This window comes from Vitis riparia, chromosome 6 (genome assembly GCF_004353265.1).
Source record: "Vitis riparia cultivar Riparia Gloire de Montpellier isolate 1030 chromosome 6, EGFV_Vit.rip_1.0, whole genome shotgun sequence".
Lineage (NCBI taxonomy): Eukaryota > Viridiplantae > Streptophyta > Magnoliopsida > Vitales > Vitaceae > Vitis > Vitis riparia.
The window spans coordinates 18138951-18164062 of NC_048436.1; the positions used below are offsets into that span (position 1 = coordinate 18138951).

The 25112-nt window shown below is 35.7% G+C and overlaps 4 protein-coding genes and 1 non-coding gene across 13 annotated transcripts; 3 read left to right on the forward strand and 2 right to left on the reverse strand.

Annotated features, from left to right (window-relative positions):
* Positions 1 to 4152: 4152 nt before the first annotated feature.
* Positions 4153 to 4956, forward strand: LOC117916819 (senescence-induced receptor-like serine/threonine-protein kinase). The gene is made up of 3 exons (XM_034832999.1): positions 4153 to 4569; positions 4648 to 4780; positions 4871 to 4956. Exons 1-3 carry the CDS (start codon positions 4386 to 4388, stop codon positions 4941 to 4943), a joined length of 390 nt encoding a protein of 129 aa, XP_034688890.1. The 5' UTR covers positions 4153 to 4385; the 3' UTR covers positions 4944 to 4956.
* Positions 4957 to 5028: 72 nt separating this feature from the next.
* Positions 5029 to 6053, forward strand: LOC117916776. The gene is made up of 3 exons (XM_034832947.1): positions 5029 to 5090; positions 5204 to 5275; positions 5364 to 6053. The coding sequence occupies exon 3, from the start codon at positions 5497 to 5499 to the stop codon at positions 5851 to 5853; it is 357 nt and encodes a 118-aa protein (XP_034688838.1). The 5' UTR covers positions 5029 to 5090; positions 5204 to 5275; positions 5364 to 5496; the 3' UTR covers positions 5854 to 6053.
* A 3140-nt stretch (positions 6054 to 9193) lies between these two features.
* LOC117916422 (probable NOT transcription complex subunit VIP2) lies at positions 9194 to 17657 on the reverse strand. Of its 9 annotated transcripts, XR_004651559.1 has the most exons (16): positions 17507 to 17656; positions 16812 to 16939; positions 16100 to 16208; positions 15848 to 16026; positions 15309 to 15690; positions 13989 to 14198; positions 13796 to 13897; positions 12306 to 12394; positions 12004 to 12189; positions 11106 to 11531; positions 10968 to 11020; positions 10765 to 10806; positions 10384 to 10528; positions 10192 to 10272; positions 9672 to 9742; positions 9194 to 9555 (listed from the first exon to the last, which is right to left on the reverse strand). XR_004651559.1 is itself a non-coding variant. In XM_034832415.1 (15 exons), exons 2-14 carry the CDS (start codon positions 16827 to 16829, stop codon positions 10213 to 10215), a joined length of 2001 nt encoding a protein of 666 aa, XP_034688306.1. In that variant the 5' UTR covers positions 16830 to 16939; positions 17507 to 17656; the 3' UTR covers positions 9194 to 9742; positions 10192 to 10212. The 9 variants fall into 9 exon arrangements, 8 of the variants coding, with proteins under 8 accessions (XP_034688306.1, XP_034688308.1, XP_034688307.1 ...); XM_034832415.1 differs by having other exon boundaries at positions 9194 to 9742; XM_034832417.1 differs by lacking the exons at positions 9194 to 9555; positions 9672 to 9742 and adding an exon at positions 9749 to 9824.
* Positions 16100 to 16180, forward strand: LOC117917185. The gene has a single exon (XR_004651648.1). It is a non-coding gene; the product is annotated as a small nucleolar RNA snoR35 (small nucleolar RNA).
* Positions 17658 to 20518: 2861 nt separating the features above from the next.
* Positions 20519 to 23596, reverse strand: LOC117915958 (uncharacterized protein At1g24485-like). Its single transcript, XM_034831731.1, has 9 exons — positions 23481 to 23596; positions 22867 to 23380; positions 22275 to 22744; positions 22027 to 22159; positions 21854 to 21922; positions 21661 to 21732; positions 21480 to 21551; positions 21102 to 21346; positions 20519 to 20985 (listed from the first exon to the last, which is right to left on the reverse strand). The coding sequence occupies exons 1-9, from the start codon at positions 23539 to 23541 to the stop codon at positions 20792 to 20794; spliced, it is 1830 nt and encodes a 609-aa protein (XP_034687622.1). The 5' UTR covers positions 23542 to 23596; the 3' UTR covers positions 20519 to 20791.
* Between the last annotated feature and the right edge of the window lie 1516 nt (positions 23597 to 25112).

Consider the following 25112-nt stretch of genomic DNA (forward strand, 5'->3'; position numbering starts at 1 on the left):
ATTAACTTTAAAAAAACTACACATCAACCAGAGTGTTAATTATCCAAATAACTTCAAATTCAAATAATTTAAACAGAAATTAAATTTTAACAATGTTTTAAAAACCGGACTGGACCAATCGGACTGGACCAACCAGTCCGATCGCTGGTCGGTCACCGTTCTGGTCCGGTCCGGTCAATTGGACCGGATTGGAATTAAACCGGGGTCGGACCGCTTGAAGTCCTAAGCCTGCAACCTCCAAAGTCCAAACACCCCCCTCCTCCCCCCAAAGCAACTGCCGCTTCGCCCGCCGCTGACACGCCGCGGCCCGCGACACCCAATCAACTCCCGCCATCAACCATTACAAGACAGCAACCCTCCTTGTCGTCGCCTCTTCCAGTCTTCCCAGTTCCCCGCTGTGGCATTGGAAGCCGACGTTGGAAACCCCTCCCTGCCGCTGGAAGCTTGGAAACCACCCCAACCAGCTGGTACCCCCCGGCTGCCTGTAAACCCCCACCCCCGGCGTTTCAGAGAAAAGAGAAGGGAAAGAAACAGAAAAAGAAAAAAAAATTGTCATTATTCATGCAATGTAGTTTCTTTTTCAAATAAAAAACTTTGTATTTCTAGTTTGATATTTTTCTTTTTCGGGGTTCAATTAATTTGGTAGGTTAACTAGTTTCTTTACTAATTTAGATAGAATTTATTAATTTATTAATTTTAAATAATATATAAAATAATAAACTTTATATTTATTACGTCACCGGTTTAACCGTCGGTCCGATCAGTGAACCGTGAACCGATAACTTTTCCAGTTCAATAACTGGTCTGGTTATGAAAACATTGAATTTTAACATCTAAACAATGTCCAAAATAAAGTTTGAACCAAAATCCTAAAAAAACAAAAAAAATCTCCAACTTAGCCATCACTCCTCGTCCGAACTAAGAGTACCTGAAAAATTATTAACGAATGGGCATAAGTTTAAAACTCAATAAGGAATATCAATACAGTTTTATGGATCAAACATTTTTCAATCATGATTGCAAATAGGAGATATAACATATACTTATTTCATAAAAACTTTTGAGTTCAAAATACTAATACATTCAAAACTTTTCAACACAACTTTCTCATATCCATTTCAAAACAATTTCTCATCAAAACCAAATCGAATATATTCAAAATATCTTTATTCTAGTTATTGTAAGACAAATGGTGTCCAATTAGGTAGGACTTTACAATTGAGTAACTAGTTTCAAATTTGTTCTAGTTAAGATGAACAAAACCAAATGTCAACAATTATAACTCGTTGACTAGGGCCATAAGGTCAACTATTATAACTCGTCAACTAAGATCATATAATATCAATTATTATAACCCGTTAACTATGGCAAAAAATGTCAACAATTATAACTTGTTGACTAAGGCTATATAATCCAAAGTCAAACATTTTATTTAATTAATTCAAACTTACAAAACAAAATATCATTTTTCCTCAATTTTTCATTTTTCTTAAACAAAGAAAATTCTCAAATATATTTTCCATACAAAACACATATTTGATCCATACCTAAAGATAAAAATAATATTTTTACACATTTCAAAATACAATATAAAAAGAAAATTATTTTCTTTTATAAAAATCTGCATTAATTTCCTTTACTTTGAAGAAGTACTCAAAATCTTGAAGTATTTAACTCTAAAAAATTTCCTTCTCACCTAACATAATATCATACACAATATTGATTATTGATTATTGATTATTTATCCAAATATATAAATTTGAAAATCCTAAAAATATTTTATTTAGTATCAGGGATCCTAATTAATTTCTCATTCTAATATTATTACTACTCAATATTATTTTTCAACTTACTAAACAATGATAAATTAATTTAGTGAGTTTCCAAATTATTGTAAAATTCATTTTTTTTTCCAAACAATGATAATATCATACACTATGTATTTCTTTATATACTTAAATTAAATTAAAACATATATTATTAATATTTTATTTGTTATCTTAAAAGTATAGAGCCACCTACACGCCTCTCATTATTTTTATTTTTTTATTTTTTTATTTTTTTATTTTGTTCAAACAGTACATATATATACACTTTTTTTTTTCAAATCTAAAGCCTACACAAACGATTTATTTATTTATTTATTTTCTAAATCTAAAATTTCTTTTCTTCCATTGATTTTGTTTTCTATTTAATTGAAATTTTCTAAATTTTTCTATTCTCATCACAAATTAATCCACATTTATAAATTTCTAGTCTTTTGATTTAAAAATTGATTTAACATACCCTAATCTAAATTGAGATCTTCCAAATAATATCTAAAGTTTTTAAAACTAATAAACGGATATAAATTATTAATTTAAGGATTAAAATCTTACCTGAAAAATTGATCTTTAAACCCTGAACCTCCAAATTTTCAGCCTTGTTTTTTCGGATTTTAAATATGAAAAAACTTTTTTACCCTTATTAAATTACTTTAATTAATTAATAATTTTTAAATTATGATTTTACCCCTAAAAATTGGTTCGGGGCATTACATACCCAACTATGTAAACTGCTGTACCTTGTGGAACTTCTAGAGTAAACCATCCTTACCTAATCTATGCTTCTCTGGAGTGCTGCTCTTTCGCATCAATCCCATACAACCATACAACCATACAGTGACAATAGATCGACCACCTCAAACTGCCTATTCAAGCACTGCATCCGCCCAATACATGGAACAATTAATCTGGTAGATGAGATAGTATTCCATACATATTAACACAAGTGGGAATGGAAGTCACCATCACAAGTGTGAATGCATTTGCGCCATATCATCGTCAATTTATTATAAAAACAATGTTAAGCTTTAGAACATATTGTTACAGACAAGCTTATAAACTCCAAACGTTTATTGTAATAATCATTAAACCGTGTGAGCCGCGTTTGTGAATACATCATCAATCGATAAGCCTAATTTGTTTTATTCCACCAGCAATCTCCTTTTAAACCCAGTTTAGATTCCTTAATTAACAGATCACTAAGAGCATAAGCTTGACTCAATGGAGATATGGGTGTTCTTGTTTATGGTATTCTTTGCTTCAAAAACCCTCTCTCAAGGTAAGCCCATTTAATTTTAACGTCTAAAACAAGCTTTGTTTCATGGTGGACGGTTACTAACATAGTTCAAAATATATAATACGATTAGCTGGTGATCTCTTGCTCTTTTTCATCAGTTCTCCTCTCTAGTCAGTCTAGTGTTATTCAATGTATATAGTACTGGTATACTACTTTTGGATAGTGGGACAATGAAAAAGAAAAAATTGATCATCTGTTTTAGGTTTTCTAACCATCACTTGTGAGAAAATTTCATAATGTTTTGAATGAAAACGCTGGGTATAAGGTTCAACACAATGCATAGATTGCAAGTCTCTTGATTGGTACTAAGTATTTTCAGTGCAACTGCTATACTAGATACAACGGATTGGGTGAGAATTGATTGTGGATCTGAAATCAGCTATCCAAGCGAAGAAATCTGGTGGCAGACAGATGATGAGTTCATCAAAACAGGTAAAAACAAACTGGTCTCTCGCAGAAGCTACAGCAGCTTGGAGCTACTCAACACTCTCAGAGTTTTCACACAACAAAACAAGAACTGTTACACTCTGCCTACCCCAACACCAGCCAGATATTTCATTAGAGCTGTGTTTTATTATGGCAACTACGATGGCCTTCGAAGCCACCGACCTTTGACCTTGAGTTTGATGGAACAAGTGGGCTACTGTTGAGACTTCTCTCACCGATCCCAGTTATTATGAACTGGTTTATGCAAACAAGGGCGAAAACATCAGTGTCTGCTTAGCTCGTACTTACCATGACCAGTTCCCGTTTATTTCCTCCTTGGAATTGTGGCCATTGCCTGATAACATGTATGCTGGCATGAGTAGAGACTCGGCCTGGCTTCAAAGCTATCGTTACAACTATGGAGCTAGTGACACTGATTGGATCATTGGGTAAGAGGGACTCTTCTAATTTTCTGTTTGATTTGCTTGGTAGGATGTATGGAAAAGAATGAACAGAAAAGAAAATGTAATCATGTGTGATATGGGATGGATCTGCAGGTACCCCACTGATGAATACAATAGAATATGGAAACCAATGGTACAACTGGCCTGATTCCGGTAGTGGCAGATTTCTATTCCCTATACTACACAACTGTCGAGTATCCTCCCACATCTGCAATAATCCAAGCGGTCAGAGCTCCGAACCCAACAGACACGATCAGTTTGCAGTTCACGTTTAGCAAAACCAATACCCTCAACCATGTTGTTGTGTATTTCACAGAAGTTGCTTTCAATATTAATGAAACTAGATCCTTTGATTTTTATGTGAACAACAATTTCATGGTAACAATCAGGCCAGAGTACGAGAATTGTACTGATGCATGGGCCAATGCTCCAACAGTGGGTGCAATGGAGGTTGAGCTCCGGCCACCTATTGACTCTGTTCTTCCTCCCGTTATCAGTGCCATTGAAGTGTACACGGCGAGTGATCCTCTGGTCACCATTGGAACATCACAGGATGATTGTAAGTTCTTTGTCTTCATATTCATGGGTTATGCATATATATATGTTGATGATGTGAGTTTGCGGTTTGTTCAAACAGTGGATGGACTGGCAGTCTTGATAAGCACCTTTGAGCAGCTTGAGGGGTGGAGTGGGGATCCATGTCTCCCTAGTGACACCATATGGCAGTGGCTGAACTGCATAGGCAATGACCCTCCAAGAGTAACCTCCCTGTATACTTCTTCACCTACAACACATATATATGCCTTTGTTTCACTGTAGTTCCCTGTTTCTGATAAAAACATTACCAAATTGTGTTATAGAAATCTCTCAGGGTATGAACTGGATGGCTCTCTCCCTGACTTCAGCCAAATGCAGGCTCTTGAAACCATGTAACTCAACCATTGTCTATGCCATTCTTTTTTCAACTTTCTTCCTTGAAACTTAAAAATATTTCTGCTTTTTGTTTCAGAGATTAGGAAATAACAGTCTCGAGGGTTCAATTCCAGATTTTCTAGGAAAGCTGCCAAGTTTAAAGCTGCTGTAAGTTATTCATACACAATAAAATACACTGCATAAATGTAAAACAGATTCTCACCGCATCTATAAGGCTTTTACATTCCCTCTTATTGTTTTGCTTTTTCCTTTTTTCACAGTAACCTCAGTTATAACAACTTCTCTGGTGAAGTTCCTCAAAGTATAACCAAAAACAAGAAAATAAAATACCAGTAAGTAAACTGCTCTATCAAATTCCTCTTCATTAAAGAAATATTTATAGATATGTTTTTAAGTTCTACTTGCCCACCTTCTATGCAGGATCAATGGGAACCCAAGCCTACATCATCACAAGGGAAAAAACTTGGGTCTTATAATTGGCTTGACCATTGGAATACCTGTGGGACTAATACTGGTGTTTGCTCTTGTTTATTTCCTAACACGAAAAAAGCCAATGTCTGGCCACGGACAAGTTACAATAGGATTGGGTATGAGTCAACGTAATGGGACTGCTCAGGGAAAGCCTCAAGAGGAAAATATTTCAGTGAGTGCAAGCACAGAGGGCCTGATTAAGCCATCACAGACTAACCAGAATGTTATGGCAATGCCAACAGGGGAAAATGTTTCATGGGCAGGGAATGCTGGAAACGGGCATATTAACCCAATGCCTGCTGGAGAACACATTCCAGTAAGTACAGGCCCTGGAAGTATTAATCATCCATCCGAGGTTCCTGCAGGCATAGACAGGGCAGAGCTTGATGAGCTGATTCGGTTGCAACATGGAAACATGGGACATCATGGAAGAGCATAAGCCTGGTGCATCTTGAACTGCCTGAGCCACATTTGTATCAATCAGAATTTCTTTACAACAGCTGTAAAAAAATATAAAAAATAAAATAAATAAATAAAACCGGTTCTCTACTTTTGTATAACCTTGAATATGTACAGCTTCGAAATATTGCCAACTCCTGTATTTATTTTCCATTTCAAATACTTATATTTGCTTGCAAACAAGGGGCTAGCCACTTGCTGCTACATTTGTATTCAGTAGTTCTTGCCTGGTGTATGGTGGTGATCATCAAACATCTAACTGAATATTGAACCAACTACTGGGTGAGTCCAGTACGTAATAATATTCAAGGGACATCCCCTGAGAAGTGAGAACTACAAAACAGAAGCAACTTAACGTTGCACCGTCCTGTCAACTGATAGAATCAAGAATTGACACATTTCTAGATAGTTCATTCAAATCTGGACAGCAATAAGGTAGTATATATCTGATATACTGATTCAGATAGCTGGGTACTAGAGGCCACTGGATAACATTCAATCAGAATCTCTAGTGGTGCTGCATGACCAGCACTCAAGTCCATATAAACTTAGGCTGCCCATAAATCAATGAAGCATTTTACAGCGGCCCCAAACATATCAGCAGTGGCACAGACAAAATCCTCAATTCTTGACCAACACTCAAGTTTCCACCTCCTCTACAAAATCCGCTCAAATAGAAACAAACTAACTTCTTCAAGGGTTTAGTGTGGAGTCACTGAGTAGGGCATTTCAAATGTTAACAACGCACCTACTCTAGCCTCTTCTTCAACCTCCAGGCTCTACCATGTGGCTAACTTTTCTTGCCATGTTGGACACACTTCCCACCTCAATGAGTTAATAATTAAGGTCAATGCAAGTAGAATCACAGCAAAAAATGCACAAGATTGATAATTTCGTAATGGCTTCTTGTCAGCTAAACATCGTAAGAGGCTTCGATTAGCAAACATGATTGGACTCAAAAACAGTTAGCTTTCGTTACACACAATGCTTTGTAACGGACAAGCATAAAACCTTCAAAAATATATTTTAAACGTCAAAACTTAGAGAGCTTCTGATCGGATATGGAAATATCAACACACCATAAGCCTGTTTGTTATATGCAAGGACTAATCTCCTTTAAAGCCCGGCTTCGACTTCTTAACATATAAACAAGGGACAAGCCTAAATGGAGATACTGGTTCTATTGTTTCTGGTTTTCCTTCCTTTGATTGCCCTCTCTCAAGGTATTCCCATTTCAATTTTACCTAGTAAAGTTGAGACCATCCTCGTCTATATATTTCATTAAAAATAATTTCTTTTACCTAATCCAAGCTCTCTTAACTGTGTACTGATTATTTCCAATGCAATTCAAGATACATGGGACTGGTTAAAGGTGGATCAGAAATCAGCTATGATGCCGGAAATGGACTCGAATGGAAGACAGATGAAGATCTCATCTCAACAGGGAAAAACAAAATGGTTTCCATTCGCAGTTACAACTCATTGGAGCGACTCAACACACTAAGGGTCTTCACAACACAAAACAAGAACTGTTACTCTTTGCCCACGATAACATCAACCAGATACTTCATCTGGGCTATGTTTCATTATGGCAACTCTCAAAACTACCAACATTTGATCTTGAGTTTGATGGAATAAATGGGTTACTGTTGTGACTTCTCTCAATGATTACATTTATTATGAATTGATGTATGCAAACAAGGCTGATAACATCAGTGTGTGCCTAGCTCGAACTCATGATAACCAGTTCCCATTTATTTCCTCCTTGGAGTTATGGCCAATGGATGACGATATGTATGAGGGCATGAGTAGAGATTTGGCCTGGCACCAAAGCTATCGTATAATTACGGATACTTGTGTATTACACTGAAATGGTTTCGGATGAAAATGCAACTAATTCCTTTGATATTTACGTGAACGATAAGTTCAAATTAACAACCAGCCCAGAGTACCAGAACTGTACTCTTTCTCAGGTCAGTACTCAAGTACCCTGAATGTTGAGCTCCAGCCGGACTGCAAATTCAAAGTTGCCTCCAAGTATCAGCGCCATCGAAGTGTACACTGATAGTGATCCTCTTGTCACCATTGGAACGTCAGAGGATGACTGTAAGTTCCTCTCCCCATCACCCTCCCTCATTATCTTTCATTAGTTATACAAGTACTTAATGGTGAGGTTGGTTGGTGGTTTGATCAAACAGCGGATGGACTGGCAAGTTTAGTAAGCAACCTTGAGCAACTAGAGGGATGGAGTGGGGATCCATGTCCCACTAACAACACCGTGTGGCAGTGGTTGGGTTGCAGCGGCAATGACCCTCCTAGAGTAACCTCTCTGTATGGTGTTCATTTACGGGCCTTGAATAAGAAAATTCACACTTCATTCTAACCATTAACCTTTTCCCTGTCTAATTCTGATCAAAATATAACATGAATGTATTGCAGAAATATCTCAGGGTATGGCCTAGATGGTCCTCTCCCAGACTCCAGCAAAATGGAAGTCATGGAAACCATGTAAGTCATCAACCCACCACTACACCACTTTGAAACCATCATTTTCTTGGACTTTCTTCCTCAAAAGTTTAAAATTGTTTCAGAGGTCTGGCATACAACAGTCTGGATGGTCCCATTCAAGATTTCCTTGGGAATCTGCCGCATCTAAGGGTCTTGTAAGTTCCTCTACAACAGACAGCATGCACATACTGTGAACTTCCGAGTGTAGAACATTTTTACCATTTCTCATGATTCTCTGACCCTTCTGTCTTGTGATTCCTGTAGCAACGTTCGTGATAATAGCTTTTCCGGTGAAATACCAGAGAGTGTAACCAAAAGCAAGAAAAAAAAATATAAGGTCACCATAGGACCAGAGCTTCGTGGAGTTCCTAATCCAAGTAAAACTTTTATACTCAATTTTTGTCAATGTGTACCTTTTTTGCAGTTTAAAGGATAACCCAGGTCTCCATCACCCAAAGAGGAAGAGAAGAGAGAGGAGCTCTGGTGATCGGTTTGGCAGTTGGAATACCTTTAGGACTGACAGCAGTTTATTTCTTAGCCCGAAGAAAACCAACGCCTAGCCCTAAAAAACCAGAAGCAAACGCAGAAGCGCCGGCTAGGCCAACGGGAGAAAATATTCCAGTTGGGAATGCTGGAAAAACGGATCAGGCACCCTTGGGCAACGGGCAGACCATGCCTGGGCCTACTGGGCAACACATTCCAGTAAGAAATGGCTCTGGGGGAATTGACCATCCATCGGAAGTCCCAATCAGAGATAGGGAAGAGCTTTATGAACCGATAAAACAACATAGTAACAAGGGGGGTCCTGGCAGAGCGTGAAACTGATTCCTTGAGCCTGTTTCTCATTGTGAAATACTTCAAATGCCTTGGTCGATGCTTTTTCAATCAAAATTTCTCTACAATATCTGAATATTATAACTAATTCTTTACATTGTTTATATTTCCAACTTGTTTGCATGGGTGAAGGTGAGGCATCACTGATCACCGGGTCTTCTCTTCTCAGTGATTCTTAGCTCAAAGACGCAAAATGAGCTCTTGTGGCAGTATTAACGAAGAAAGCAAATATCCACCTACAGAGTGAAAGTCCAATACCCAACAAATAAAAAAAAAGACATCGTCCTGGGAATGGAGAGACTTGGAGGATCTACCAAACCGCAGATTTTCCAGTCTATGCCTGAATATGAATAAAAAGGTACAGGATTTCTGGTGAGATATGGCTGAAAATGCAACCATAAAAAATTTAAGGCAGAGTCGGTTATGATATCAATCGTACGGTGGCAATACATGCACCTGCAGTTATACAGTAGGGTAGCACAAAATGCTTGAACCTGTTATGCGATTTTTCACCCTACTCAGGCCCTCTGCAATTCCAGTACAGAAACAATGAATGAAACAGCGGCAATAGGGCAAGACAGTGTACCCAAATGGGCACATCACTGGTACCTAAAATAAAGAACAAATAAATGTGAATGTTATATATATACACGATGACATATCTTCCAGTGACCCATGTCCTCCATCACAGACTTCTTCTCTGCTTTGAGACTGATGGCTACGGTACTACAGTTCTATGGACTCAAATTCACCAAAATAAAGCTTCCCCCAAATTCTCAAAAGACGTTTCATTGGTTTTGATCATGTTGTCTAGAATCAATAGAAAAGCAAAACGAGACTAAAATAACTTATCAACGCAATAAATATTGATGCACCAATTGCTTACAATTGCCAAATTGAAGGAACATTAAAGCTACAAACTGACTTCCGATCTAATGAATGGGTTCCATAAAACTTAAAAAAGTTAGAACTTTACATTGTAAACTGGGAATATATGTTAATGTTGCGGTAGAGGTGGTTTCTTTTCCAACAGTTCATAATAGAGAACGAAATTATCCTGCAGCCAAATAACAAGATCAACTAAGGAGATTAGAATTGATTAAAACCATCAGTATATAGAACATGAACAAAATGAAGAGGGATGGAATGTATGTTGATCAGTGTGAACCTTTCGGACTGACTCCCATGTGTTTGGGTCAAAACAAAGATAAGATCCTCTCTCATATGTGTTTGTCTTAACAAGTGGCTCCATGTTAGCAACCCTTATGAACCACAGCCGGTGCTCTCTGTGGAAAAACCAGCCTCGGTTGTAGCTGCCAACAAGAGATGTCATACAGATCTTAGCAAAATATCACACTCAACTTGTTAGTCTAAATTGCATAAAGGTAAAACACTCAAGAAGTTAACCAAGCATGAAAAGGAAAACATGAAATCTCCATAAATGGCTTTCTGAGACACATCCACAATACAGAAATTGGACAGGAAAAAAAATGGAAAAAAAAGGTGTTAATAAATATAACAAAATATTAATTTAGCCAAGAAAACATACAGTTCATTTGCAGCATATAATTGGGCTTCGTCTTTCGGCATGCTAAAAAAAAGCAGAAGCAAAAAGATCACATCAGGTTTCAGAACTCATGAGTCATAAGGAGTCTGGACAAATAAAGAGCCAGTTTAGCAGTTTCTATCAGAAAAGTGGGAAACAAATAAAACAAGAGGAAGAATTAAGAGAGATCAAATAAAGAGATGCACCTATAGAAAATATAAAACAATGTCTCCACCTGGAACTTCAAGAAGTAACCTTGCTGCAAGAAATCAAAAGTGGCAATCACAAAAGAGAAATGCCCAAGAGCATAGAGAAAATTAAAAAACACGATAATAGCAACATACATGTAGAGCAGGTGGTTGTTTAGCATAATAACACTGAGGCACGCTGAACTCTGGATCTCCTTTGGCTGGCTCGTCAGACCACGGGGAACCAAAAGTCTTGTGAAGATTTTCGGCCGAGTTCAAGTTCAACCCAAGTGTTGTTAGATCAATTCCAAGGGCAAGAGATGTCAAATCAGGGTCACTCATCCTTATTACACTTAACAAGCCAAGCAAACCAAATGGATCCGGAGCAGCTTGTGTAGCCTGCATCGACTTCATGCCCTGATCCCTAAATGCCTGACTAACAGCTGACATTTGTTGCAAGCGAAATTGGGACTGGTTCTGGTGTTGTTGATATTGCTGGATAAGCTGGTCATATGACCCCATACCAGAAACAGTATTTGGAGAATTTAAAGGTCTTAATCCAATACCAGGAGGTCCACTTGTCTGAACACAAGGTGAAATGGGAAATTCACAATTTTAGAGATTGTTTCACAGATGAAAGAACTAATTTATAGAACAAATGATCTTTTTTTTTCTTTTCTTGACAGGCAATTCATATGATAAATGATTGAAGTGGCATCAGAGCACCATTGAGGAATGAAACCCTCCCTCTTGTTTTTCTATTAACAAAAATCTTTCCATTTTGATCAACATAGTATTTCCAATCAGTTCATATAGACTTGACGTTAACAACTAAATACTATTTTCTCTTAAAACTACACCTTATTGGAGAGCCACCAATTTTCTTTGTAATGACTCCTTCAAACTGGAAAATTTTCAATCTTCAGCTACCATCAAAGAAAATAAAGAACAAGACTGAAAGAAAATATAAGAGGAAAGATCTCATTGCCTTGTGGTGTCCAAAAATGCCTTTGCAAATAAGCCATTTATAAATTCTAGTACCAAATTACCACACCTGTGAGTGATAGGTTGAGTGAGAAGATGGGAAGATATCTGAGCCATGCAAATGAAGGAGATCCTGATTGTTTACTGGTGAAAAGGAGACACCACTACTACTGACTGCAGGAGCATGTTGCTGTTGTTGCTGTGGACGATGAGAGGAGTATGATCCCCCCAAGTTGAACCCAGCAGATCTTCCCATCTGCTCAATGAAACAGGGAAGCATAAGGGTAAAATGCAAATTCATGACATCCAAAGCATAATATAATATGATAGAAGCATTCAGAATTTCTCAAAAGCTGAAAATCTAGTACTCACAGAGAAGTGCTGAGATTGCATCATAGATACAGTATTGTCATGAAATTGTTCTTTCTGGTGCAAATCCATAGCATAATCAGCATTACCACCTGCACAAGTTCAAAGATAGTTTGTGATGCTCCAAAGCAGTAAAGAAATTCAAGAAAGCAGCTCAAATAAACCTTCAGAAATCTAATTATCAAATATATGTACCATTGTGACAACCTGAAGGAATGAGGGCACTCAAGTTTATTCACGAAAAGGGAACAAAGAGATCTTAACTTGACTCAGACACTAGTACTTTTATAATTTTTCAAATTGACATTGTTATAAACTTGATTTCTCTTTACTAAGATTTTCTTATATGAGAAGTTCCACTACTTTTAACCTTTCTGGTTCCTTTTAATTCCAAAAAAGGAAGATACAGAAGTTCTAGGGGAGAAAATAGAATCTAATAGGTTACTATGTCGTTGAATTTCTTTGTTTATGACTTTTGGTTTGCATTTTAGTTTCCTAAGGCCTAAAATTAAGGCTAATTGCTGTAAAAGCAAAAATACAATAAATGATAATACTTTTGCAGATTTTTTAACTTTAATAGTAAGACATGGTTTTCTTCTTCTTCTTTCTTTTTTTTGTGTGACATGAGACTCCTAAAAGGACTTAGTAAAATTTTAAGGTTTATCTCCCTTTTTCTCTTCAAAACTCCAAAAAGGTTTTAGTGAGACTTTAAGGTATTTTCCCATCTTCTAAGTTCTACTTTCTCTTCCATTACCATATAATACCCCAATCCCCCACTCCACCATAAGGCCAGATAAGATAGAGCCCTAGCCACTATTAACTCATTGTGGATAGCTACCTCAGTGCCACCTACATCAGCAGCTCAATCTGAAAATCTCACTTTTTCAGCTCCAATTAGATTCCTTGGGGGACAGTGGGGGCATAAAGATATTATATGATTATAGGCAGCTATCCTAGGATTGCCTATATCAGCAGCTTAATCTGAAAACTTCACTTCTTCAGCTCCCATTACATGCCTCTGGAGGAAGCTGGGGCATTAGGATGCATGGAAGATCAGACTTATCAAGAGCATCGACTAAAGCTAGCATAAAGGGAAGGCCTGTATACTTCCAAGTTTTATGAAAGTCATAAGGACTGACCAGGGCCTCTATCTTTATTGCACTGCACTGATGGAGATATTTGATGATGCATCAACTTTTGCACAGAAAAATACTGAATCAGTTCATTTAGAGTACAACTCATTCAGCTGATCACCTGGCATTGCTTTAAACCACTCTAGACTTGCATATACAACCAAGCACAAAATAATGCTAAATCTAGAAGACTGGAAGCGAAGTAAATACCATCATAAGAAAATAGGATGCAGTGAAAACTTTATTTGTCCAACTTACCAACTATGAGATATTGATTAAAGTTTATAGCAAGGAATTAATGTCCATATTAGGCTGAAAATAAATCACAGAATAAATTAGCTCAAAAGAATGAACAAGCACCTTTAAATCCCGGTAAAGCTGGAAAATCCTCATTTTGGATGCTGAACTCTTGATTCTGTTGAACAATAGGACTAACTCCAAGACCTTGTTTTCTCAGGGAACCTGAAATTTTTCAGTCTAAATTACATTCTGACTGCAGGGCTAACCGCACCCAAAGAAGTATCCAAGAGCAAAATGCAAGCTCTTTAATTACCCAATTGTCCTTGAGGTCCTCCAGAAGAACTAGGTCGACTTGTCAACTGAGGGAAATCATTAATATCAAAGGGGGAATTTTCATTGGAGTTCACGTCATTCAACATCCCCATCGAGCTCAGATTATTGACTGTTTGGACATGGCCTTGAGATAATGGACCTCCAGCAGAAGGATAGGAATTTCCTAGCATAGAAATCACCTGTGGAGATGCTGAATGCAGAAAAGTGTCATTCATAAAAGCAGATAATATCACAACTAGTAAGCCTATAAATTATCCATTTCTTCTTTTCACTAAAAGCCCCTCACCATTTCAAATCCAATGTGCCAATAATTTTTTTTTATAAGTGCAGCAATAAACATTAATTGAATTAAAAAAGCAAAAAGGGTAAACAGAATTATATTAAATCAAATATTTTCATGATTTTTTTGAATAATTTCAATTGCATTAGTCTCAATCAAATCAAATATTTTCACATAGAACAAACTGAGTATCTTCCTGCATAGCATACATGCAACAAAACTGCAAGAAATTTTCCAGAATTAATATTTCAGGTCAAGCAGGATTAGCAAGATGTAAGAACCTGAAATGCCAAGGTTAAAGCAACATATTGGCCAGAAGTTAAATAACCCAAATAAAGGTTTTTTTTTTTTTTTTTTGATAAGTCCAACTAAGGGTTATTCTTAGACAGCCAAAAAATAAAATGAGCCAATGGCATCCTAATATTTGGTTTATAGGGCCTTCAACACAGAACTCCCTAATGACATGCTGAAGCTTTGTCAAAATATAGTGAACTATGACTAAAATTTGACTGCTAATAAGGAAATGATATACGAGATTCTAAAAGATCCATGGCTTCATTGACAAACTTCCTCAATCAAGATACACTGAACACAACCATGACTTCTGGCACTACCCAATTATGCTCCACGAATGCTCCCTTTACAAATAATCTAAGTAATACAATATCATTTCACAATTGTCCCAACATGATTTTGTTACAACTTTCCAACTCACATACCATTTGTTGAAATCCCTTCCAACGTCCCCAAAATATTATCTTTTTACAAACATGGGAAAAAAATGTTAACAATAACAACCTTGAAAGGTGCTAAACTTGTGAATTTGTAAGACCTAATACAAAGACTAGAAAAAATCACACACATTCATCACCCACCAACACGAACTCTGGTAATAAATCACAATCCCAACCATTGATGGCAAGTAAAACGGACACTATTTTACCTAAGAATAAAAATTGAAACACCTTGTTCAAAAGCCACTAGCAGTAATGTAATGTTCAGAGATTAAAAGTACCATACCTTGCTGAAGCACACCACTCATTAATCTATTTGGTCCTTGGACATTTAAACTTCCCGATCCACTATTTGCAGCTAAATTTAAGCGAGAAGCAATACCGGGCACAGATAATCCTCCACCAGAGCTAATGCTCCTCCCAATGTTGCCTCCACCAACTATGTTTCCCATTGAACTCGTAATCCGAGGACCTGCATTTCCCAATATTGGAGATACTCCCAGTCCTGGGACAGCACTCCGGTTAGCAATTGCTGCAGAGGTAGGGAGAATTCCAGGAATAGAACCACCAACTCCATTGGTGCTACTACTATATCCAGGGCTTCCTACAACGCTTATACCTCCTCTATTTGCGACTCCTGAATGTCCATGTGAGCTCCCATGAGATATCTGCATGAATTGGAAAGGAAAATGCAATAATGACATTGTATACAAATCTGAACAATATAAAACTAGAAGAGAACAGATAAAGAAACGTGTTTCCTGATACAGCAACTTGTATTAAATTACATTAATATGTCATGTGCTAAAGAATCCAAGTATATACCTGAGAAAGTGCAACTGGAAGACTATTTGATGCATATCGTCCACTGGAAAGGTTTCCAGTAGGTTGTTGAACCCCACCAGAAGGAACACTGTTTATTGTTGAGTTTCTTGATGCAAGTGTTCCAGGCATGTTGGGAACGTTAAAGCTCCCATGAATATTGTGTAAGCCTTGAATACTTCCTACAAAAAAAGCCTTTTAATTAATCAAGCTTTGTGTAAAATAGTAAGTAAAACTCCAGAAAGATCCACTGACCACTGTGATGAAAAACAGGAGATGCTGCACCAGATTGAGCTGAAAAAGATGTCGCAAAAGATCTCCCATTGCTATCTTGAAGGTTTGAAGTTGATCCATTGAGAGAAGACTGCAGCAAGAAGTTAAAAGGAACAAATTTAAGGGAAAAAGAAGGGAAAAAATGAAAACCAAATACCAAAATCACAGACCAAAAACTAAAGGTTTGACAACCAATCATTATAATGCATAATAAAGGCCCCTTTTTTTAACAGGGAATCGACCCTGACAGGCAGCATCAATCACAACTGCCACCAAAACAAAGCCCAGGTGAATTGGCCTGCCCCTCTACTCTACTCTACTTTAATACAAGTGAGGCTCAAACTCAGGACCTCTAGTTCATCACCAAAGGGCACTACCACTAAGCTACAACCTGGGTAACGCATTAAGCAGAGTTATATCTATGAAACTGCAAACATATTTATCATCTTCCCCAACATGATGGGAACTAAGAGCACATTAAATGCACTGTATATATTTCTTGAGGTTCATGTTTAAAAATCAGGGAGAAAAGGAGGCTAAAGAAAACCACAGCTTGCCATAAAATTTTCTCTGAATTATGTTTCATTGAAACAAAAAGAGTGACAAAAAATAAAATACCCCAACTCTTAAAAAAATGACTGACATTCCAATATTACAGCAACTTTAGAGAGGTTATTAAGAGAAGAGGCAATACATTGAGTAACCCCGACATTGCAGAAATGTCAAAAGGTCATGCAAGCATGCATTCCTTGCTGGGAAGCAGCCTCTGTTCGTCTTCAGAACAAATGATGTAAATTTGGCCTTCAAAAACTTTTCTTCAGACTGAAAAAAAGACAAGCAGTTAATCCAAATACCAAAACACAAGAAAGGCATCAAAGCAACACAAACACACAAAGAATACTCAAATTTATAGAATAAATCATAAACCTTAATAAATTATGAAAATTTCAAATACACCCCAAATGAATTTCATTTCATGAAATTTCTATTGCCACCGCAAATATACAGTAAAGATAGTTCAAAAACCATGTAATAACCAATTATGTAAACACAAACAACAATATGACGATAATCATAGGTTCACTTCCAACCACATTAAACCATCAAAATATTACTCGGTTATCGGTCCAGTTCGGGTTAGTGCCAACCCAAAACCACGAACCATAAGTGGACTGCCAGTGTAGGGAACCCAACCGGGTTGAGCCACGAACCAGTTATCAATCTGGTTCTGCAGAATTTCCATTCCACTCTGTAATTATCTTTCACAAATAAAAAAAAAAAATCTGATCTGAAACCAAACCCTAAGATAAAGTCGAAATTTTTATTTGAACATATATATCTAGAGAGAGATTCAAGAGTACATAGAGGCACAGATCTGAAACCTCAAACCTGAAGCCTCCCGAAGAGAGGTGGGCGTCACTTCGGATGTCGGAGGGCGATGACCGTGAGACGTGTTGAAAAGGCTAGGGTTTCAGAGCTAGGGTTCACTGTAAAAGAAGAGAACAGGAAGGGAAACTCGGATATGAAGAAAGTAAAGGTTCGGCAGCAGGGAGAGGTTTGGGATTTTAACCTGAGTATTTTCACCATGTCTCTTGTTCTACATTATTACGTTACTACTAAGTCAATCATCCAATCTCCTTACGACACGTGTCCGAACTCTGGGCATGCACATGGTTACCGTTTCAAAATTAATAAAAAATTGTCTGTACAATTGCAGGGTAAATGCCTTTGGTAAAGAAAATCAAACTTGTAAAACATAATAAAGAAATTCAATTTTTTTTATGACGGATTAAATCTTAACTTTTTGTACAGTTAAATACAGGTTAATTCATTAATGAGAATTAGTTACCATTATAATCAAATTAATTTATTAATTGTGCGGCAAATAGGACCACTAAAAAATTAACAATAATTTGTCTATTTTAGTAACAAGTATTAGAATTTTCTTTTACGTTATAATGTTTCTATATATTACTCGATAATAAAGACATAATGACGATAATGACTATCTTAAAAAAAATGATATGATTTATGGTTAAGCCTTTAAAATTTTCTATAATGACTCAAACCTCGGGATACTTACTGCCTCATAACAATCAGCACCAAGTAAATTCAGGATATTTTATCAATGATAAAATTTAAACCCATTATCATATTTCACTTATTGGAACCATATAAGTTCAATAAAATATATATTTTAATTATTTGAAAACATGATTGAACTTTCATATGCATAGATTAAAAATGTCTTCAGTAATCAAGTCATCAAATAAATTAAAATAAAAAAATCCTTTAATTTGTAAGGTGAAAACTTGAGTCCTCCTTATTAAAGGCCCAAATTAAGTGTAATATACAATGAAGTAAAACTTAGGTTAAAGTTTTATTTAAACAAATTATTAACAAAATTTAGGCATCATTAACCTACAATAAATGGTAAGATTAGAAATCATGATTCAAAATCTATCATGTTGTGCTTTCAATTTAAGTTTATATTATCTTAATTGAATGTTTTTAATTAGGTTTTATTTATGCATAGGAAATTGAGAGTAATTAGTTTTTTTTTTTTTTTTTGAAATAGTGTTTATAATATTCAAATGTATATATAATAATATTTTTTTATTTTGAGTAATAGTTTATTTACATTGTTTCAGGACTTTATTGTTATTATAATTAAATAGTTACCAAATTTAATTTGGGAATAGATTTCATATGGTAAAAAAAATCTAATTTTCCATTAAAAACTAAAACTTATAGTAAAATAATATTAATTTTTTCATAGACAACATTGACATTTTTAGAAGCAACTGTAACATATGAGTACCAAAATTGAGTTGTGATATGTATAAAATCCAACCTTACATATGTATCTAGAAGCATTAAGATGTTTGTCATTAACCATAACATATATTACATTTAACCTTGATATTTATTGGAATCAAGATGAAACATCGATTTTCATGGACTGATCAAAAGAAAATATCGATTTTCATGGATATATATATAGTTGGATTTTACAAATATATTGAGATAAAAAAAAATATCAAGAAATATTTATGGATATTTTAATAAATAAAAAATATTGATTGAAGAAAATTAATTAAAACTCATAGATCTTGAAAAAAAAAAGATAGAAGAAATAATATATATATATATATATATATATATATATATATATATATATATATATATATATATATATATATATATAAATTGTTTTAACAAAAAAATTGTGTAATATTAGGTAATAATATTAGTTGTGATAAATATTGATATAATATAAAAGAAATAATGATATACAATAAGTATTTTTTATTTAAAAATATTGATAATTTTATTCATAAATTTATACTTGTCTTGTATTTAATTAGTATAAAAAAAGTAAAAACACACATAATAAAAGTATTAAAATTAATTTAATTATAATTATTTTATTTTAATTAATTTATAATGATATATTAGTTATAATTTATAAAAAAATATTTATAATTTATAAAAGATGTTATAATATGTAAAAGTTATTATAAATAAATAATTGGTTGAAGGATATTTATTAATATATATATAAATTAATGGCACATGTTATCTTTTTCAAGTCTAGGACTCGTGTTCAAATCTTCCTCTTGTATCGGTTTTAAGTTTATTTTTAATTTTAATCAAAGAAAGGATATATACCAATGAGAATTTTTATGAAAGCCTTTCATTTGCTTCTTTTTTATGGAAGTTTTATTTTTCCATTAATGCATCATAATTTTTTTAACCTAATTATTCTTCCCATGATTGATTCAACCCCTAATAAAAAAGATATATCTTGAATATATACTTATATTTCATCTCTTCAACAAGTTTAGTAAGGAGGACAACCGTTCCATTATTCCAACAAAGAGAAGAATCAATGATTAGCTTTTTAGGAAATTTCTAAATAAATAATTTAAATGAAATCTTTCAATTTCTTATTTGATTACGTACATAGTAAGCCAAAATGTGGGCTAGATGGGTAAGGCTCAACTCATAGCCCAATAAAACAAAAACAATAATTTTTGGCCAAAAAAGGTAATGACATGACAGGTTACGGGTACGGATAAATTGAAATTTCGACACATTGTTAATTTATGACAAAAACTTAGTGGAAAATTCTGAAATTTCCTTATCACTTAAATATCACCTATAAAATATTGGTAGAGTAAGTTAACTTTGACATAAGTCTTAAAAGAAACATCAACATATTTCACACTAATAAGATTCCATCATTGATTGAGATAAAGAAAACCTTGAAATATGTATTCATTAATCTAGTTTAAGTATAACTCACCACTTATAATATTTTAATGGAAATTTAAACTTGTGGGAGAAATTGAAGGCATTAAGCTTAGAGTTTCATGATCAGGCACTTGACACTTGCTATTTGAAAGGAAAAAGAAAAGGTACTTGATTGAAGCATAGCCATAGACACAATTCAGAAGCTTTGCTGAGCTTCTATTTTCACACCATGAAGAGAAAAGTGGCCTGATTAATTAGGCAGGTCGGCTGCATCAGCACAACAGAGCTGCTAACAATTACACTTTCTGCTTTCAGGTTTTCACTTCATTGTTGACCTGTCTATAGAAATGAACTGGAAATGTCTCACACCATACATGAATACAATCTCTGGATGAAGAAGCTTCGCAGGAACCCTAATCAAGCATTCCTGCTAATATACTCCCCTTCGTACGTTTGCTGATCAGTCATTTGATCCTGAATCTCCAACGTTGTTTGCTCCCCAGTATTATTGTTGTTGTTATTGAACTCATTCATCACAGCTTGGCTTATTTTTCCCACCATTTGTACATTGACTGAATTTCCATTAGGCCTACTGGCTCCACCATTTTGTCCTGTATATGTCAAATATAGCCAATAAATCTTAATTAGTACATAGAATTCATGCTACTTGCTTGGATATAATTCTCTACAATCAGCATATAAGTTCCTTTAAGTGTTGGTATCTTACCAGCTGCGCTCATTGCAGTCACTGCTGCAGCTTTTCTCCTTTGCCGCACTATGATGAAAACTCCCACAATAGCCCACAAGAGAAAGAAAGTTGGAATTGTGGAACCAAGTATAGCAGGTAGCTTGTTACTCTTCTTCTTGCCCGAAGAAGTTGTAAATTCTGGATCATCAAAGGAGGTCCCGGTGTTGGTGTCGCTTGTCTGACATGACTTTCCAGAGATGCACAAGTTCTTATTCCCCGTTACACTGATAAACAGTCGAATCATCGTGTTATTGTTAAAGATCAAAAAATTCAAAGTAGTCCACAAATTTATCTGATCAATCTTGTGCATACCACGAAAATAATTACATAGATGAAAGTTGAGAAACTGTGACTCACATTAGTTTTAGGTTTTTATTGTTTGAGATTGAAGTGGGCAGAGTTCCACTGAAATCATTATCCGCCAAATTTCTAAGAAGAGGATGGTTAATCGAGTTATCATATAGTCTTCTGAACAAAGCACAAAAGAATATTCAATATTAAGAACGTACAATACTTAATTAAGCAATGAAAAACTCACAATTGTTTTAGATTGGGCATGGTGCCAAGGTAATCGGGAATATCACCCACCAAGCTGTTATTGTGCAGATCTCTGCATAATTCCATGGGAAACCAACAGAAAATGTAAAAACAAAACAACTAAGAGAAAAATCCCATCCATGCTTTGCATATATGTAAGGCCTTCGAAGTTTTATCTTTGCCATTTGACTTACATTATTTCAAGGGCATCCATGGAACTCAAATCTGGAAATGAACTATATAGCTCGAAGCCACTGAGATACCTGTATATTTTTGTTCACAAAGTCAATTAGCCCATACTAAAATGGTAGTGTTTTTCTAGGATATAAAATAAACAGGCCAAGCTAGATCCATGCAATTAACTCACAAAGCTGTTACTCGAGGTGCAGCATCAGTACTACAATTGACCCAGTCCCATGTAAATGGTGAGGGAAGACAAGGGTCGCCACCCCATTGCCCTAGTATAGGATATAGGACTTGCAGCGAAGCTAACTGTTCCACTGAATTTGCAGTAACACAACAAAAAGAAGAAAAGAATAATCAGACTACAGATGATACGATGATATGCATACAATACAAATATCAATTCAAAACAAATTGGGCTTTGGTACCAACCATCATTGCTATCTGTCCCATCAGTTAGCTCATTGCTGATTGAAAAAATCTCCAGGGCATTGATGAGAGGAGGAAGCGTTGAATCAGAGGTAGCCACCAAAGACAAGTTATTATTGGACGAAGCAGTCAGGTTGGTGATGGTTACTTCCAGTACTTCTTGGTAGGGTGGGATTATGGGATTTGAGACAGGATTGTCGTCCAGGTTGATCTCCAAGTATCTCTTCTGGGTTGAATCAAGCGTGGTAACTTCAGAAAAGTATGCATTGATATAGATCGGAACTTCAACGGCCGGAAGATTGGTGCCAATAGTTATGGATTCCGACGTCCTTGAGGTGGTTATTGCATTTTGCAGCACAGCTTGTGGAGGATCATCTTCTGCAGTGGTACTGTCAATAACTAGTGCATCACTTGTGACTGCAGTTAATCCATTGACAGCTACTCCGGGAACCCAAATTCGATCATATGCATCACTTGGAAACCAAATAAATCAATCCCCATGATATACATTAATGAATTTTGTGACAAAAAAAAAAAGGTTTATATTAAGAAATCAGTAATTCAGTATCTTTAGCCATTCTAAAACTCGGCCTACCTTATAGTTTCGTTTGCACCGAAAGCAACCCTCCTTCTCAGAAACAAAGCATAGTTTGAATCCAAAGAGCTGTACATGTTTGATCCCAAGCTTGCCATTTCAAGTGCTGATATGAAGGGAAATTGATTAGCCTGTGTCTGAGCAACACATACACTTGTAGAATCTCCCTTTACGGCATATATAGCTTCATAGTCAATGACTAGATCACTTGAAGTCACTACTGTGGCCCAAGGGTTCCCATCAAACTGCAGAGCAAAGGTAGGGGGAGATGCCTTCTGGTCGTAATTTCCATAGTAAAAGCTGGCACGAACCAGAACTTTCTCTCCTTTCTCAGCTACTAGAGAGTAACAATTCTTGTTACGGCTCGAGAAAACCCTCAAAGTGTCCATCACCTGAGACACCGAATTGCCAGATTGAACCCGTTTGGACTCTCCATTCTGTATATAGGCCTCGTCTCCGATCCATCCTTCATCACTGTAAACAGTGGATGACCCGCAATCTATGCTTAAAGACTCTGCAAATGAGATGTGTAGCATAAATTTTGAACATGCATCGTAAGTATGAATCAACTATAAGGATGAGGAAAGAAAAATCGAGGGTTTGCATTAACTTACCTGCGATGTTCCAGGACAGGGTAGAAAGGGCTAAAAGAATTAAGATAAGGAGGTTGGCCATGATGGCTGCCTAAGCTATAGCACTGAGGGAGGAATGGAGATGGTGATGGTGATGATATGGAGGCCTCGACTTTCATTTATTTAGGGTAGATTTTTCACTTCATTTGAGTTAGGGTGCATGGATTTTTTTACTAAGGATTGATTTCTAGTATTCTCGCTTCAATGATAAGGCCATGTGGAGTTTGGTGGGTTTGGATGGGAGGAAGTCTTCCTCTGGGGTGGTGTTCACATGCGCTCACCCTCATCTGAGTTTGAGTACACTGCTTTCCTCACTGTAGAATCTGATATATCTTTGATTGGTATGATATACAAATTTTCTTAATTTTAAGTAGTGTTTGATGAAGATGCTGTTGGAAAAACGTATCAATTTCGAAAATGACTTAGAGAAGTATAGTGGACAGAAGCCCATCTGATCATTGCTATACATTTCACTTTCTTGACGATGCTGAGAGCATGAAATGGTGCAGAGTCAACGAATCACACGGTTCGTGCTTTCCAAGTCTTGCCAGACAAAACGCGGCAGTAGTCATAATATACGGCTGGTTGAGGAAGATGACATTGACTTTGGATGGGCTAAGTCAATCAACGGGCCTATAAGAAGTGATCAAGCGCACTGGTATTCTACATATTATCGGTGGGTACATACTTTATTGACATTCCCTGCAGCAACTTGTAAGTAATGAATATTTGACTAGAAATAGTGGTGGAGTCGTGGTTACTTTGACACGCAGAAAAACCAGATCAGCAATATATAGTATAATGAACATTGAACAACTCGCAGCCTGATTGTGAATAGTTTCCGAGACCCTGAAGCCATCAGTTCACCACCCAGTTGCAGGAAAAGCCATGAGGCACAGCCCATGCCACTTCAAAGTTCAAACTCTGCCTCGCCAACCTATGCCTACTGGTCGGTGAACCACCAACCAGACTTCTGGGCTAGTCCGGGCCTGGTTGGCCCGGATGGATCGAGCCCAATGGTTTGCGGACGTCGAACCTAACCTAGCTCAACATCAAGGGTCATCCCTGCAGAGGTGCTAAGGCTGAAAATATAGTATTGATGAAATTATTGGTGGGAGGATCTTGCAGAATGTGAATATAGATGAAAATTTCAATAATAATTTGAAAAATATTATTGAATTTGATCCCCAAACAAAAAAAAAAATTGTAAGATTTGAATTGTAAATAATCAAAATACTAAGAATTTGAACAAAAAATATTTCAAATTGTGTCAAAAAAAGCATTTAAAAATAAATATTATATATATATATAATTTTAGTAATTTCAAAAAAGAAATCAACACAAAAAGCATTTAAACAAATTTTAAAAATATCAATTTGAATGTTATTAAAAATCAATAATTTCAATAAGAACAATTTTAAATCTACTTATTTATTAATGAGTAATTTTAAAAATTGAATAAGAATTTTTTTAAAAAGAGTTTTGCGAATAACAATTTTAATATTTTATTAAAAATTCAATCACTTAAATAACCTTTTTTTATCAAAAGGTTTTGGAAATTACCTGATTTTTATTGGTTATTTAAATTTTTATTATCAAAGTTTTCTCAAAGTC